Genomic DNA, 17437 nt, shown 5'->3' on the forward strand with positions numbered 1-17437 from the left:
TGGTTCTAATTTTAAGTGTAAAATAACAAGATCAATATTAAAATGACAATAAAAAATTTATTCAATATTTTTATATACAAAACGTTTATAAAATTTTTAATCTATTAAAAATTTAATTTTTAATTTACCATCAACGAAAGAAAATGAATTACCTCTTTGGTACGTTAAATATTTTGTAAAAAAAACTAATTATTTATATAATAGAGCCTAGGTATTATTTTTAATTGGTATTTAGAGCACACGAGTTACTACAACTAGGCAAGAAGTTAAATATTTAAAATTTACCATAGTGGACGTCATGGTTTCACTTAATAGTCTAATTACAAAATAGTTTTATAGTACCTAAAAAACAACATTGCAATTGTATAATATAAAATTTATTTATCTTTATGATATATTTATATTTATTTATTATATTATATAAATATAATTTCAGGCAAAATATATAATATATAAATCTGATCTATAAGATCGACGTCAAATGAATAAAAAAGTTAAGTATATCAGTATAAAGTTAACTAGATGAAAAAATTATGGCATTTAATTTGTTAAATATAAATTACGATATTTACACATTTAACAAATATCATTTTTATAAAATAATAAATTTTTAACTAACATCATTATTTAATATTTAAAAAATCTTGGTAATTATCGATTATATGATGGCACTATTAAATATGGTCATAGCAAATAAAATTTGTTCGAATTTCTTGGTAACACCACCTCTGTCAAACAAACTCAAAATCTTAAAATTAAATTTTTTGTCTTAGAGCCGAAAAAAATTTTTTTTCACTCTAATTAACTTAAAAATCTTTACAAAATTTAGATCTGGAAAAAAAAGTGAATGAAAAAATTTTTTTTATCCGCCTTTTTTAGCTCTAAGACAAAAAAAAATTCTAAAGCCAAAAGGGCGGATTATTTTTTTTTAATTAATTAATTATTAGCCTTAAAAAGAAAGAAAAATTATTACACTGGTAAAAAATTTTTTTTTAGAGCCAAAAGGGCGTATAAAAAAATTTTTTTTCACTCTAACTAACTTAAAAATGTTTACAACATCTAGATCTGTAAGAAAAGTGAAAAAAAAATTTTTTTTTGTCTTAAAGCCAAAAGGACGTATACAAAAAAAAAATTTCATTTTTTTTTACAGATCTGAATGTTATAAATATTTTTAGATTGATTGAAGGAAAAAAAATTTTTTTATACGCCCTTAGGGTATTAGTAACGCAATATTTAAACAATGACTTTTTCTTTAAAAAAAAAAAAAAAAAAAAAAAAATATATATATATATATATTCAATAAACTATAAATTGCAAAAATCAACCCACAATTTAGTAAAAAATAATCTAACTAATAATAAAAAATTTTGTTCTGACTCAAGCTAATACTTTAATCTTGCCAACAATCTACGCTTCTTCCTACAATAAAAATACTTGGACGTAATTTTAAAATGTCAGTCAGTAGGCATTGAAACATTATGCAAAGAATTTTTCCTCAACGAATTACTATTCAACAAAGCCCGATTGACTTTAGGCTTAGGAGGTGGAGTCGGTGGTTTGGTTAAATTATCAAAACTATCATCAATTGACGCCGACATTAATTTAAAATCCAAACTTTCGCTAATAATAGACTTAATATTGGCACTGCTGGTGTAGTAGTCTGTGCTGATTTGCGAGGACAAGCTGCAGTAGTCAGCCTCGCGCATCTTCATGGGCAAAGGAGGTGGAAGATCTTCTTCGGAAGCAGTACTGTCAGTAGTCCCAACAGAGTCGCGATTAATTTTCTGATCACGGGAGTCATTCGAGTCGGTTTGATCGTCTTGAGAATTCCTGATGTAGCTCTGAGACTGGAGAGACCATCGACTGCTGACCCTTCGTTCCTTTTCAGCTTCGGACCTGAGCGGCCTGGAAGCCTTCAACTGCTGGCGCAGTTCAATCGGCGGAGGCGAGGACACACTGGAAGGGGACGATGTCACAGGAGCCTGCGGGGGCTGAGGAGAGATCTCCGGGGTGGTGTACCACTGGCTCGTCGACAGGTCTTGCTTGACTAAATTAGCAGAGTCGCTCTTCCTCGCGCTCCTTCTTTTCGCGTCTTTTTTTTTGGTGGTACTAGTTCCGCCAACCAGGGCTTTCTGCAGGGAAGCCGTCGACAAAATATGCGACCGCACTGACCCAGTCTCCGTGCTCACCACACTGGTCTCTGACAGCCTGGAGTGCGACTCATGCTTGCGCTGCTGCTTCCGCATCGTCACGGACTGTGGTACCGTCAGAGTCTCGATTTGCAGATCACAGGTCCGCTTGCCATACTTGGCTTCAACCTGCGCCCGCATGTTGCTGAAACACTGCTCAAGCCTCTGGTGAAAGGGGTTCAACTCCGGCGGGGCTCTAGCTCGATGCAGCTGGACCCCAATAGCCAGCAGCGGAATCTGTTCTGCAATTAAATTAGACAGCTTCAACAAATCCGAGCTGGCTTGAGGATGAGCTTCTCGATAAGTAGGATTCAAAAAAGCCTCCTCATATTTATTGACACCTCCCATGACCGCTGGGTCCAAAATCCCATTAAGCTTCATGCTCAGCTGGGTCAGCGGCAGACTCGGATCAGCTTGTTGGGCAATTATCAAATTCCGCAACGCCGCGTTGGTAGCTTCCATCGTTTCAATAGCATTACAAAGAGGACTTACGAAATAAGTTTCACTAGAAATAACCGGGCACCATCGCAGGACACTTGGCAATGATGAATTTGTCTCTAGAACAGTACGCTCCAACCACAAAGAAGCAAATTCATTTTTATCATCGCTATTATTACTACTATTATTATTATTATTATTATTGTCGTTATTTTTACTAATACCATTACTATTATTTTTAATAGACTTATCATTACCATCAACCTCTTCTTTGATAAATTCTTCGTAAGACTTGGATAGCGACAAGGTAGACGAAGTTATAGACTCCCTTAATTCTTTCTTCGGTGCGGGTCTTGAAAACCTGAACCGCTTGACGTCGTTCACCCGGTGGTAACGCAATACAGCCTCCGCTGTGATTGGCTTGCCACTTAGTCGATGCCGCTTCTCGTCCATTATCGGCTCAACTTTGTTTATTTGGACGTACTGGCGATTTGACTCGCACATTTCTTGAGTCGGCGGGGACAATTTGTTCATCTGCTCTGCGTTTGGAAGTTGGTTCAAAGTTCGTGAGCAAAAATCGCTCAAACGTTCGTACTCTTTACCGCGATAAATAAATACTTTGTTTTGCAAAAATGGAGGATGTCCGCGACCGTAGTACGCCACGCGGAAGTACTCAGGCTCCGGGCGCAATTGTTTAACAATTGAGTCGTAGAATTTGGCCATGCGCTTCAAAAGTTGGGACAGTTGCAAGTAGTCGTAAGTTACTTCTTCGTATTGTTTTATTAATTCTTTGCAAACAACCAGAGCACACTCCCACATCTTGCCTTTGTCGAAATAAATTATCATGTCATTGTAAAGAGCTTCTTTGAGCTCTCGGTGAGTTTGACACGCGGGATACCTGTTGGAACGCAGGAGAGACGACAGAGGTTGGTCACTCCAGTCGAGCAACAAACTGTGTAGTTTTAGTGTGTACGCAGCCTCGGTGTAATTGTCACATTCTAAATGAAGTTCACACAATTTATTGACGTATCTTATGTACATTTCTTTTCTGTTTATTTCTGAGTAGAAATCTAGCAGGTTAACTGTACACATCATCCGGTGCTCTTGAGATTCAGTGTTGATAATGTCACGGTACTGCAGTAATCGCTGAATTAAATTTGCGACAATGTTGACGAATCGCAGACCTTGCTCACGCATTGTCAAGTGGTTCTCGCACTGCATTTCCATTACTTGGATCCAGAGCAAACGGAACTGCTCATCACCTCGTCCCCCTTCTATTAAAACGTCCAATTGGGCTATCATCTCGTTCTCATACTCCGTGAAGTTCGCTTTTCTGTGAGCTGGATTACGCTTCGTGTCCCCGTAGCCTTCGGTTATGCGAGAGCTGTTAAACTCACACTGCATCATGTCGAAAAATATTGGAATTGTTACTTTACGCAATTCTGTTTCGGGGATTAAAGTCATCTCTAAAATTGGCCCGACTAAATTTGGAACGAAGAGAAATTTGTGCTGCCCTAAATTTATCCACATTGATTTGATCTCGAAAGCCATTTCTCTGATAAAAAATATTAAATAATTAATTTTTATATTAATAAAATTCGCATGACAAATGCCAAAAGGGCGTATTACAGCAGTTAGATAGGGTTTCATGGCAAAAGGGCGTATAAAAAAATTTTTTTTGCCATTCTTTTTAGAATCGCTCGAGATTTAAAGATCTGCAGAAAAAAAATTTTAACGCACTTCGAAAATTGATTTTTTTTTTAAATGTTTTATTAAATTCTAAAAAATCTTTAGAGGCGCTGTTGTATTGAATCTCAAAATTTTAAACGCGTTTTTTTCAAAACTATGTTTTCAAAAGCGGTACTCACGATTCCTCGAGAACTACTCAACCGATTTTGATGAAATTTTAGACAAGTCTTCGAGATATAATTTACAAGATCTTGAACGGAAGATTTTTTTTTTTTTTTTTCAATTACAACTATTTAAAAATTAAAAAAAAAAATCCTTGAAATTTTAGCCAAATTTTCAATTTTTTTGTAAAAACCACTGCCAAAAATCCAATTTTTTTTTTTTTTTTTTTTTTTTTTTTTTTTCCCTGTTCAAGACCTAGTTTGAAGTCTTAACTAGAGTACATATTTTTTTTTCTTTTGATATTTTTTTTTTCATTTTTAGCCTTAAAACAAGTTTACAAAACGATTGGTACAAAAAAAAAAATTATACACCCTTTTGGCATTTGGCACGCGAAATATTAAAAAAAGTTATTAAATAAATTACCTGCGCATGTCATTGTAACGTGATACAACCCGATTACGTTTAGCGACAGTTAATGTTTCCAGTTGAAGCGACGGTTGCGTAAGAAACGCAATGGCACAGTGGAAAAAATTCGACCAGACTTGATGCTCAAATTCTTCGAAAAAAAAGTCAAATATAGTGCCAGAAAATATCCTCAATGATTTTAAAATTACGCTGTTTTGCAGCATTATCATCTCGCTCCAGTCGGCCGAAAAAACGCTTCTCGATACGAGGTCTTTGAATACCAAAAGAATTTCCATTAAAAAGTCCAGTAAATCAAAACGCGTGACAAAGTGATCGGTGTAAATTTTAAAATGACCCTCAGTCATTTGTCGGAATATTGAAAGCATCACCGATACTAAATGGCCCACCAGAGGATCTTCTCGGTCCATTGATATCACTGTCTGTATTACTGTTCTCAGAGATATTAACATTATTTCTTTGATGTCAGACACTGTGGAGCCGATGTCTTTTCGAAATGTCAGTTCTAGAATGTCTGATAGAATTTTAACGCACAGCTCGACCTAAAAATATTTTAATATTTTAATAAATTATTAGTTGTATATTGTTTAAGGTAAAAGCCTCAATTATTGACACTTATACTGCGCATGCAGTAAAATTATTTAAATATTATAAAGCATACAATTAATTTCGATTATTAAATTTTATAAATTTTTCATATATTGTTAATTAAAAAAAAAAAAAAAAAATATAACTGGTGTTAAATTTATTTTTTTTTAATAATTAATAATTAATATTTAATATTTTGAACTGACAGAAATTTTTTTTTTTTTCAATTTTTTAATTAATTAAAATTTAATAAAAATTTATATGATAATTATTCTTATTACAGATAATTAAATATATTTAAAAATAATTTAGAGTGTCAATATTTAGACTCCTGTCAATAATTAGGGCTTTTACCTTAGTTGGAATAATAATTTGTAATTAATGTAAAAAATAAAAATAAAAATAATAAAAAAATAAAAAAAAAATGTAAGCATTTGGAAAATTGGAAAACTCATTCGTCAGCATTACCTCTTCAGAATAACCGCGTTGTTGATTGAGACGGTGACGGTTTTCGCCTAGAAGTCTGGCTACCTTTGCTACACTTTTCCCAGGCGTACCTGACAGTCCCTTTTACGCCAATAACCAAAACCAAACCAAACGCAAAATAGAAAATAATAAACAAAAATAAAACCTCACCCTCCCTCACATTTTTAATTATAAACATTTAAAACAAGTATAGTTAAACATTCCGTTAAAAAAAAAAAAAATATTTTTATCAGACATGAGAGACTTTTTTTTTAAGACTTGAAAAAGTTTTTAGCTTTAGAAATTTTTTTTTATACTTGGAAATAAATTATTTTAATAATTAGTCGACTTTGGTGCTTCTTGAAGTTGTTTTTCAACAGAAGATAAAGACTGTGCATAATTTTTTAATTGGAAAAATTTTAAAAACATTCTACTGTTGTTGATACAAGTATTAATATTGACTAAAAGTAACTACTGAGAGGGAGAGAAAAAAATAAAAAATAAAAATAATTTATCCACATGCATGCTACTCAAAGCCAAGCGAAAAAATGAAAATAAAATAAAATAAAATAAAAAATATATTTACAAAAAAAATAAATAAATTACCTCTTCTTTGGCTTCGAGGAGGTCTCTTACAAGTTTAACAATTTTCGGCAACAAAATCCCCCGACATTCGACATCAAGAAAGAGCGGGCTGTGGATAATGTCATTAACAGTCATCATTTTTTGCTTATTAAGCCTGCCAGGTGGTAAATGATCCAGTAATTCAGTTAAAATTAAACTTAATTGTTTCCCACTGTAGACTTGTAATAAATGCGGAATGGTAGAAGGAATGTATTTGAGACAAGCGCCTTGAACCGTTAAAATCTCCCCGGCCTCATTACTCATCAGGTTGACAAAAGAGTTTAAGAAGTCAGTGAGTGTCTGAGAGAACTCCTGCTGATTTTCATCAAACTCACTGAAGAGTAGCCTTGATTTAACGATAAAACGCATGCAGTACTGCAAACTCTTCATTGTTTTCAGTAGAACGTCGTATTTTTCTCCCTTGCTCGCATTCTCAATTCGCTTACGCATCACGGCGATTAATTTTTTGTACGCCAGTGTCGCCGAGAAGCTGTCAGATATATAAAGATCCAGCACAGGTTGGAAGTGCTGGTACTTACGATCGGAAACGAGTCCAATTATATAAAGAATGCACTCAAAAACCATGTCATCGTACAGGTCATTGTCGAAATTATTTATTAAGATATTGAAAAGCGCGTCAAGAACGTCCTGAAGAAATTTAACTACTTCCTCGCCGTCGACTTTCATCAAAGCAATCAGCGATTCTTTGAGATCGGTAGGACGCGACGCGCTGTTAAGCAGACCCAATAAATCGACATTTTGAGTCAACTTTGTTGAGCACACATTGGTGCTGATCAAAAATGTATCTTTGGAAGTCAAGGACAAAGGTCCTAGCACGGGTTTCTTCTCAATATTCAATTCAACCAACTCAGCACGTGTCGAAGGCAATTTTAAATAAGTCGTGTCGTTGTCCTCGTACTTCTTGTGGTCGAGTTTGTACACAAGTAACTCGTGATTGGTGTCTTGAAGCGTCGTTCCGTTACGTTGCATCAGCCTGACGTAGCTCAAGGCGAATGGCTTCTCCGACTTGTCTTTAGCTTCATTGGAACTGCGATGCTTGAAAGTGAACTTAAGATGCGCCAACTTGAATTCTTCTATTGGAATTGCTATCTTGAAGGTCTCACACCACCGAGGCTTATCCTCGTGGTAGTAAATTACACTCCGGTACTCATCGATAAACGGCGCTCCTCCTCCTAAAGTAATTACACCGGGAATAGCCACTCCGTGCTCGTTGCAAACTTTCACTGTTACTTGCACGTTTTTGTCCGTCGATTTTGAGCCTTTGCTGAACTCACCGTTTACTAGAGTCAAGTACAAGTCATTACGGACATCTCCGGGTAGTATCACTTCCGGGAATCCCATTTTTCGTGCTACAGACACGTTCCCGAGGACTAGATGCGGATATTCTTCGCGTACCTGTAATAAAAAATCATCATCTTTATTTTTATTCTTGTTACATAAGTATTTTATTACAAGATTGGGTTACTGATGCCTGAAGGTCGTTTTAATGTGGTAAATATTTACAAGTGGGGTCAATCATTTTCATTTTCATTTTTATTTTTTTTTTAACAAAATTTCTACAATTTTTTTTTTGAAAAATATATAAAAAAATGAACAATTAAAAAAAAAAAAAAATGACCATTCGGCAGCCGAAATGGATGTAGATTTCAGAATGAATAATAAAAAAAAAAAAAAAAAAAATCTTCTCAAAATAAAATCACTGCAACAGCAAATTTCATAATAAATGCATAGCGGAATAGGACTTAATTTATATAGACTACACACATAATGTGGTATTTAAATAAAAGCTTATTTAAAGAGCTTTCAGTTACAATTTACAGAGATTCAATACGTTATTCCATTCAAAAGTTATTCGAGTTAGAAAGTAGAGAAATGTGAATTTTTAAAATGTTGAAAATTTTGAAATCCTGGCATTTCTAAATTACTTGACCGATTAAGCTCATCTTCGAACTTGACTAAATATTATTTTCTTTAATTTAAATTTCATCAAGTTTAAAAATTTTGATTAACTTGGAAACTGTTGTTCTTAAGCAATTACTTAAAATTTGGGCGCTGATAATTCAAATCTCATAATCTTCAAAATTATTTGAAAAATATTGTAGAAAATATTTCTTTACAAGATAATTTTTCGAATAAAATTAATTCTGAATAGTTTTAAATTTATTTTTGAATTTTTTTTTTTTTTTAATCAATGAATGAATTAAGTTATACATAATTAATATTAATATTATTTTATTAAAAATAAATTTTCTTTATTTGAGAAATTTACTTCCATTTTGGCTACAGATTAGCCTTTTTTTTTTTTTTTTTTTTCCTAAATTGATCGTTTTATGTGTTTAAAAAAAAAAAAAATTATATCAAAAACATCAAAAAAAAGAGAAAGTATAAATTTTATCCAAAAACATGAGCCAAAATTTTTTCCAACTTTTCAAAGCAAAAAAACTATCAAAATCTTGATTTTTTTCTTTCACGATATTTTTTATCATAAATGCACCCTAAAAATAATTAAAATCAAAAAAGAAATTTGAAAATGTCAATTCTTCACCTAGTTATGACTAAAAATGGGTTTGACCCCACTTGTAAATAATTACCTTTAATATTACATATTTAAGTACCGAGTAAAGGATGTTAGGGCATTGAACCCGGTTATCGCTAAAAGATTATAGCGACACCCGACCAGAAATGTCATTGTAACTAGAGTTCATTTAAATCCATGTTATTATATTATATTTTACAATAACAAAACCAGGCATTAGCAACAGAAATAAAATATAAATAATACCTGCTTGGTATCACCTCTCAGTAATTTTAAACTCGCCCATAATCCTTGACCTCCAACGTGATTATTACTACTATTACCGCTATTTTTTTGTACACTCGTGTCTTTTTGAGCGAGAATTCTTCTGAGCGTTCCATCCAAACTTTCTTTCTCACAACATCTGGTTTAAAATAAAAACAAAACAAAAAGCAAACAAACAAAACAAACAAACAAAATATTTTTTTTTAGTAACTTTTCGTTATTTGATACTTTGTGAAATAAACACTGAGAAAAAAAAATTTATAATCTTCTTAATGGTACAGTAACTATTTTAGAACTAAGTATTGAATTAATTTTAATATCTAATTATTTATTACAGTGATCAGAATAATATAAATTAATCATAAAGCAATCGACCTCTGAGGTTAATTTCTAATGACTTGTGGCTGTTTTTTATTTTTGTTCGCATGAACTCAAACTTTTTTTTTTTAAGCTTTAAGAATAGCGCATAATTTTGCATCAAGGATTAATTCAATATAAAAATTATAAATTACGTAAATATTTTTAAAATTTCAGTTAAATAAATTTTTTGGTAATTATTTACAAGTGGGGTCAATCCATGCTAGCCCATGTTAAATTTTTTTTTTATCAAATTGATCAATTTTTTTTAAATTGTTCGTTTTTTTACGTACTTGTTGAATTTCTCTGAACAAAAATTGAATCTTAATTTACAAATTATTTTATTTAAGTCTCTATAACTTTAAGTTAACTAATTAACCTAGTGATATTTAATTGAAACTTAATGTGACAATCTTTAATAAAATTAAACTATAAAAACCTTATAACCCACAGATGACGTGAGAGAGACTTTTGTACTATTCAGAAAATTTATATTGTTCCTAATAAATTTATATTATTGTTCCTACTTTATTATATGATTCCTATAAAATCTATATTATTTTGTTCCTACTAAAAATTGATATGTACTGTTCAAATACATCCCTCTCTGTATTATATCGCGTTATAGATGCCTTAAGGGCGTATAATAAAAATTCTACTATTTTTTCTAAGTCCAAAAAAATTTTTAGTTTGAAGAAAAATTTTGTTTTCTTTTCTACACGTTTCATACAAAAATACGTTAATTCCCGAAAAAAAATTTTTTTATACGCCCTTATGACATCCGAGGTGGGTCCCGGGAGCCATAAGGGCGTATAACATTTTTTTTTTTGCATTTCTCTACATTTTAGACAAAACTACGTCGATTTCCCTTTATAAAAAAATTTTTTATACGCTCTTATGGCTTTTCACCGGGACCTTTTGCCGGTATACGCCCTTATGGCTCCTTATTTTATCATAAATGCGCCGTAAAATTTTTAAATGTTAATTTTTGACCTAGTTATGGCCCAAAATAAGGTTGACCTTACTCGTAAATAATTATCAAATTTTTTTTTCTCAGTAGAAAAAAAATAATTAAAATATCTTACTGAACAAAAGGAATGAAATGATGATGCTCAACATCTCCTTCAAGCTTTCCAGTGATGTACAAGGTAATATCCATAGCAGCGACGCCAAAAGGTCTCCGCATACTATCCGCATAATTTTTACTTTTAGCACTAGCTTGTACAACACTAGACCTACGATGATCAATTTCTCTGGGCTCCATGCCGCCGACGCGAATGACGTAGCAAACCAGATAAACTTTGTCACGCGTTAAATCCCTGGAACCAAGGTCAGTGAACAAGACCCGGAGGTTGTGGAGCTGGTCTATATCACGGGCCAAGCCTTCTTTGCTCCAGGAGACGACGTAGTTTTCAGCGATAGCCTTTCCTTCTTTGCTATCATAGAGCGTCAGAAGCAGCTCGACGTCCTCAGTCATCTTACAGACGAAATTACGCACGCTTACGAAGAACACATGAGAGTAGACAGGTACTTGAGGTTTCAACGACTTCTTCTTGGTGTCGGTTGTCGTCGTTCGGATTCTTTCCGACGCGATCTGGTGGTGGTAGTACAACTGGACGGTGCTTGTTTTCTCCGGGTCCAAGATATTTCCCTGGCTATCTCTCACTACCATGTCCAGACCCAACAGCTGATTGCCCGCGTCTATACAAGCCGTAGCCAATCGCTTTACATCCTTAAGCTCGTCGACTGTCAACGTCCCGCTTAAAATTTTGCTTCTGAAGCCAATCAATTCGAGTATTTGCTGTTGAATTGCTCCAAAGTTTAACGAGTTTATCTGCAATTCAAATTATTATTATATCTAACGTGACCTTAAATTTTATCAAGTGTTTAAAATAAAAATCCAGTCGCTTGGTCATCCACGATGAATTTAAATGACATAGAAAGCTTGTGACTCATACACAAGTCACTGATTTTTTTTTAAATCTTAAATACATTTGTTTTATTTTTAATTGAATTTTACGAAGAAAAATTACTTATTCTTACTCTTACTTTAAAATTAGATTTTATTTGAATTGTTAATCTCGATAATTAAACTTTTAAGAGTATCATTTAAAATTTTAAGAATAAATTTTAGATAAAATGATTTTTTTTTCTGATATTTAAAATAATGTAATATACTCAAGAAATATATTTTTATTTTTATAAACATTAATAAAATTGTTTAATTTATTATCCTGTAATATTTTTGACTAAATGTCACAATATTACTGATTTAATTTATTTTGGCTAAATTTCAAATCTTATTTTTCAAAATGCAAGTATATTAAAATATTATTGTTTTTTATAAATAATGTAATAAGATATTGTAAAAGGACGTTAAATTTATTTTTTAGTGACTCTGTTATTAGCCATTGCTGTTGGGTCTTTATGTAAAGAAATAAATAAATAAAATAGATTTCAGTTATCTTGAAACCACAATCAAGCTTTCCTGATTTATTTTATTGATTGTTCCGGTGAAATTAAAAAAAAAAATTTACGAAATTAAAATTAACAAATACTTGACAATTTTTTAATAAAAAATTAGATCTAGAAAATAATTTATAAAAAATTGTACTTTTAATTTTTTAAAGCCTCTAAAGATGGAATTTTTTAAATAAACTCTTGCTATAATTTATGAGTTAAAAAAATTAATAAAAATTATCAAGTCTTTCAATTTTAATGTCATAAAAATTCATGTAATTTTTAATAAAAAAGAACATTTTTTTTGGTTTTTAATTTTCATTGAAATCTGTAAGATAATAAAATAATTTTTTGCAATTAATTGAAATGAAAAAGATAACACTGTTAATTTTTTTTTTGTTTTTTAATTATTTAATTTTTTCTAGGCTCGCCAAATAAATTTTTTTCAATGCAATTTTCGAGCCAAAACTTCAAAATTAAAAAATTTATAATTTAAAGAATTTACCAATTGTTGTATAATGCCGATTGGCGTTCAAAGGAATAAATAAATTAATTAATTAATAAATGACTTGAGAAGATATTTAAAAATGAACATAATTTAAAAGAAAAGATAACACTGAAGTTAACAGTCAGTTGTCAATTTAAAAAATTTTTTTAATAAATTAATTACAATAAAAAAATGCTTCTAAAAATTTTCACTTGTAATTTTTATTAATTTTCACATGTGAAACTTTTTAATAATTTAACTAAAATTAAAAAAATTTTTTTAACAAATTAATTACAATAAAAAAATGCTTCTAAAAATTTTCACTTGTAATTTTTTTAAATTTTCACATGTGAAACTTTTTAATTAAATTTTTTTTTAAATAATTTAATTGCTATAAAATTTCAAAAAAAATTTTTAATATCTGTCAACTTCAGTGTTATAAGAAAAGAGTCATGAGACATACGGTATTTAAAATACCTTGAGTTTAAAATAAATCAAGTAGTTAGTCATAAATAAAATAGTTGTAATTGTTATCATTATTATTATTACAATAGTAAATACTTACAACATATAAATGTTTCCAATGATGTCCCCATTCTCGTAATACACTTGTTATTTCATGCATCAATACATCAGAATTAACAGGCTGTAATAGTATGTGTGTATACGATTTAGGAAACATACCCTTGGATCCCTTGTGCTTATTTCTACCATAGTACCAATTATCACATTCACCAATTATTTCTATTACGTCCCCTACAGTTAAATTAAGAGTGCGATCTCCATGGTGCCAATAATTATAAATAGCTGTAACAAAATAAACAGATTAATAAAAGAGTGAAACAACTTGCTGACAATTTATAGATACTTGTAATAGTATATTTAATTGATGATTTAGCGAGTGTTAGGCACCACCCAGGATGTTGACGTCAAGTATATTATTTATTATCTGTATTCTGTGTCTAATAAAATGTTAAATTTAATAAAGTAATTATTTAAGTACTTACCTACGGCATTGTAGCCGTCTTTTTTTCTCCACACTGTCATTGTTATGGCTATTCAATGATTTTAATTATCATTTTTTGTTATGACTGATATATTTATTGTATCGCACTTGTGTTTGGGTGTTGGAAAAATAGTGTTATAAAAGTACGTGAGTACGGTGAAGAAAATAATTAACCAACACGCAATGTATATTGTATATTGAGTGTTTGGTGTATGTAATGCTAATGAATAGAGTACGGGAGGTAAGCACTTGTGTATTGGTGATAAATGCCTCACTAGGGTCTACTGTATTTACGTACTACACACTACACCGATTATGCCTTTACAAAATATATGTTTGTACGTAATTCAGTCAGCCGCTAGCGACATCTGTCGGACAATATTTATTGTTCTTTATTAAAATAATTTATAAATAATTATTAATTATAAGATCACGAAGGGGAGAACTTTTATTTAATTGATAATTTTTTTTTTTTTTTTTTAAGTGTTATTTCTTCTTATGATTAATTTCTTTATTAAAGAAATTTTAAATAAAATTTATTCTTGAAATTATATACTAGTTAAGTAATTTTTAAAAAATTAATTTAATTAATTTTTTAATTTTATTTAATAAAAAAATTTCTTCCAAAAAAATATTTTTAAAAAATTGTATTTTTTATTTTTTTTTAATTTCTAGATGTCAATTTTTTTTATCATTGTTTTTTGCTATAATTTATTTGTTATAAAATTTTTTTAATTATTAAATATGTGCAACCTTAATTGTCATAATTAATTTTTTTTTAATTTTATTCATTTTCTATTTAAACAGAATGAAAATTAAGTTAGCCGACATCTTAAAATTTAATAACATTAAAGTTGGCTGTCACTTGACAATTTTTTAATTTTTTTTAATAAATAAATTTGTTCCAAAAAATTATTTTTAAAAAATTGCATTTGTAGTTTTTTAAAATTTCTAAATGTCAATTTTTTTGCCATAATTTATTTGTTACAAAAATTCTTAAAATTATCAATTATCTGCTAACTTTATTTTCATAAACATTTTTAAAATTTTTTTATTGAAAAATTATTTAAAAAAAAATTTCACATGTAGAAAATTAAAAAAATTACACATGCAATTTTTAAAAATATTTTTTTGTTCTAATTTAATTATTAAAAAAATCAAAAAATTAAAAACGTCAGTGATATCTTTGGTGAAAAAATTTTCAGATAGTAGCTAGTATAATCCAGATTATACTGGGTGATATCTGGATTATACTAGCTACTATTTGAAATTTTTTTTCACTCAGTTTAATCGGGGATTATATCCAGTGTCATCTTGTTCTTTCCGTGTATTGAAATTTTTAATTAATCATATTAATAGTATAATTAAATAAAAATAAATTTTTAATTGTAATTTAAAAAAAAAATTAAAAATTAAATAAATAATAAAATTTTTTAAATTAATTAGTAGGATAATAAAGAAATAAAAGTAAAAAAGTAAAAAAAAAAGTTATTTCATGAGGCGTTTATTGAATAGCCATTAAATTATTTAAACAGCATCAGCACTTCTTTGACCAGTAACTGCACGGTGATTTTTGGATAACCAGTCAGCGTGTTCTTGGTAAGGAGCCTCCAAGAGTGGCATATCCTTCCACAAATCTGGGGTCAGATAAGCGTAGGTCTTGGCGATGGCTGCGTAAGTAGCCTTGGCGAAGTTACCAAGAGTACAAGTAGAACCACGAGCGGAGGTGTAGCAGTCCTCGATACCAGCCATCTGAAGAAGCTTCTTGGGGACTGGGGCCGACACAATACCAGTACCTCTCGGAGCCGGGATCAAACGTACTTGGACTGATCCACATTTGCCGGTTACCTTGCAAGGTACGGTGTGGGGCTTACCGATCTTGTTACCCCAATATCCACGACGGACTGGAACTACTGATAGCTTGGCCAAGATAATGGCACCACGGATAGCAGTAGCAACTTCTTTGGAGCACTTTACTCCGAGACCGATGTGGCCGTTGCTGTCACCAATAGCGACGAAAGCCTGTTGGAAATTAAATTTTTTAGAATTTTATGATAAATTTTAGTAATAATAAAAAAAATTATGAAAATTAATTTAACATATATTTAATAATTTTAATAATTTTATAACAAACAAATTACGGCAAAAAAAGTTAGAAAAAAAAATTGACGTAGAAATTTTAGAAAATTAAAAATGCAATTTTTTCATCAAAAATTGTAAAATTACTGCTAACTTTAATTTCATAAAAAAAATTTAACATGTAGAGATTAAAAAAAAAAAAAGATAAGAGCAATTTTTTATAATTAATTTATTTATTAAATTAAATCGAAGTAAAGCAAAATGTCTGCTATTTTAGTGTCATAATTAACAGACATTAAAATTGTTTTGGATTTTATTTTATAAATTAATAAAAAATTATTTTTAAATAATTGCATTAATAATTTTTTTTAATTTCTACATATGGAATTTTTTTTTTAAAGGTATAATTGATTTTTGTAAAATTCTACAAAATTATCAAATGTCTCTCAATTTCCGATAATAATAAAATAATAAAGTCACCCGATTAATTTTTTAATTTTTTTTCATTTATTAAATGAGAATTAAAAAAAAATTTTTTTTAAATTGCAAATATAATTTTTCAAATTTTTTTCTTTTTAACAATTTTTTCAATAAAAAAAATTCTAAAAATTTTTAAATGGCGTCAATTTCCGAATTATGAAATCAACAGATTAAGTATTTTATATTAATTTATAAAAATGAATGTTACCTTGAATCTTGTACGCTGTCCGGCACGGGTCTGTTTTTGGACCGGCATGATCTTAAGGACCTCATCTTTTAGAGATTGTCCAATAAAGTGATCAACTATATCATACTCCTTAATGGGCAAGGAGAAGAGATATAAATCTTCTAGAGAACGGATTTTTCCGTCTCTGACCAAACGTCCCAGCTTGGTTACTGGGATCCATTCCTTTGGTCTTCCTTGCCTCGACCACGTCCGCGTCCACGACCGCGACCTCCTCGTCCACGGCCACCACGTCCTCCGCGGTCGCCGGTACCACCTCGTGAGCCAAAACCTCCACGGAAGCCACCTCTGACGGCTGGAGCTGTGTCCGCCATCTTAAAAAAAATTCAGTTATTTTAATTAAATTTGCAAATTTTTCAAAACTTTTATCGAAAATTAAATAAAAATAATAATAACACAACTTTAGTAGAATAAGTAAATTATTGATTATATCAATTACTTAACCAAACTTTTTATACACGTGGTGATTTTTATGAGTAAATTAATAATTTAGAGATTTTATTGAGCATTTTTTTTATTTTATGCACAGAAAAAATTATCTGACTGATTTTAATGATTGTTTATTTATTTTTAATTATTTATTATATTAAAATATTAAATAATTGAAGAAGACTTACATTTTCAATCGTTTCGGATATACAGTTACGAAAGGAAAGAACGATAAAAGAGATAGAAATATATGGCTTGCATTTACTTTCTCTTCTACGAAGTAGGTGGCGCTAAAATTCAAATCGGTACAGTAGGGATTCCCATGTTTTTATGAATTCAAAAAATTATATATATAATTACACTGAAATTTTGAAAAATCTAAAAGACAATAAATTTAGCTGTCGAGTTACCATTTTTTTAATTTATTTTAACAAATAATAATGGCAAAAAAAAATTATTAAAAAAATGGACTTGCAGAAATTTTAATAAATTAAAA

General features: G+C 30.2%; 1 protein-coding gene and 1 pseudogene across 2 annotated transcripts; both read right to left on the reverse strand.

The window, feature by feature from the left end:
• Positions 1-37: 37 nt before the first annotated feature.
• Mbc (dedicator of cytokinesis protein myoblast city) lies at positions 38-14135 on the reverse strand. Of its 2 annotated transcripts, XM_074244255.1 has the most exons (8): positions 13711-14135; positions 13269-13510; positions 10842-11590; positions 9382-9538; positions 6561-7994; positions 5958-6056; positions 4902-5443; positions 38-4182 (listed from the first exon to the last, which is right to left on the reverse strand). In XM_074244255.1, the coding sequence occupies exons 1-8, from the start codon at positions 13748-13750 to the stop codon at positions 1455-1457; spliced, it is 5991 nt and encodes a 1996-aa protein (XP_074100356.1). In that variant the 5' UTR covers positions 13751-14135; the 3' UTR covers positions 38-1454. The 2 variants fall into 2 exon arrangements, with proteins under 2 accessions (XP_074100356.1, XP_074100358.1); XM_074244257.1 differs by lacking the exon at positions 5958-6056 and having other exon boundaries at positions 13711-14134.
• Positions 14136-15197: 1062 nt separating this feature from the next.
• On the reverse strand, positions 15198-17232 carry LOC141528174 (small ribosomal subunit protein uS5-like; annotated as a pseudogene).
• Positions 17233-17437: the final 205 nt, after the last annotated feature.

Source organism: Cotesia typhae, unplaced genomic scaffold (genome assembly GCF_013202065.1).
Source record: "Cotesia typhae breed Kobodo isofemale line unplaced genomic scaffold, CoteBio_Ctyphae contig_43, whole genome shotgun sequence".
Lineage (NCBI taxonomy): Eukaryota > Metazoa > Arthropoda > Insecta > Hymenoptera > Braconidae > Cotesia > Cotesia typhae.

Coding starts and splice junctions, on each gene's coding strand:
- Mbc (XM_074244255.1), bottom strand. CDS start 13,750: ATGACAGTGTGGAGAAAAAAAGACGGCTACAATGCCGTAG. Junction 11,591..13,268: donor ATTGGAAACATTTATATGTT/GTAAGTATTTAC, acceptor TTTGAATTGCAG/ATAAACTCGTTAAACTTTGG. Junction 5,444..5,957: donor AACGCGGTTATTCTGAAGAG/GTAATGCTGACG, acceptor AAATATTTTTAG/GTCGAGCTGTGCGTTAAAAT.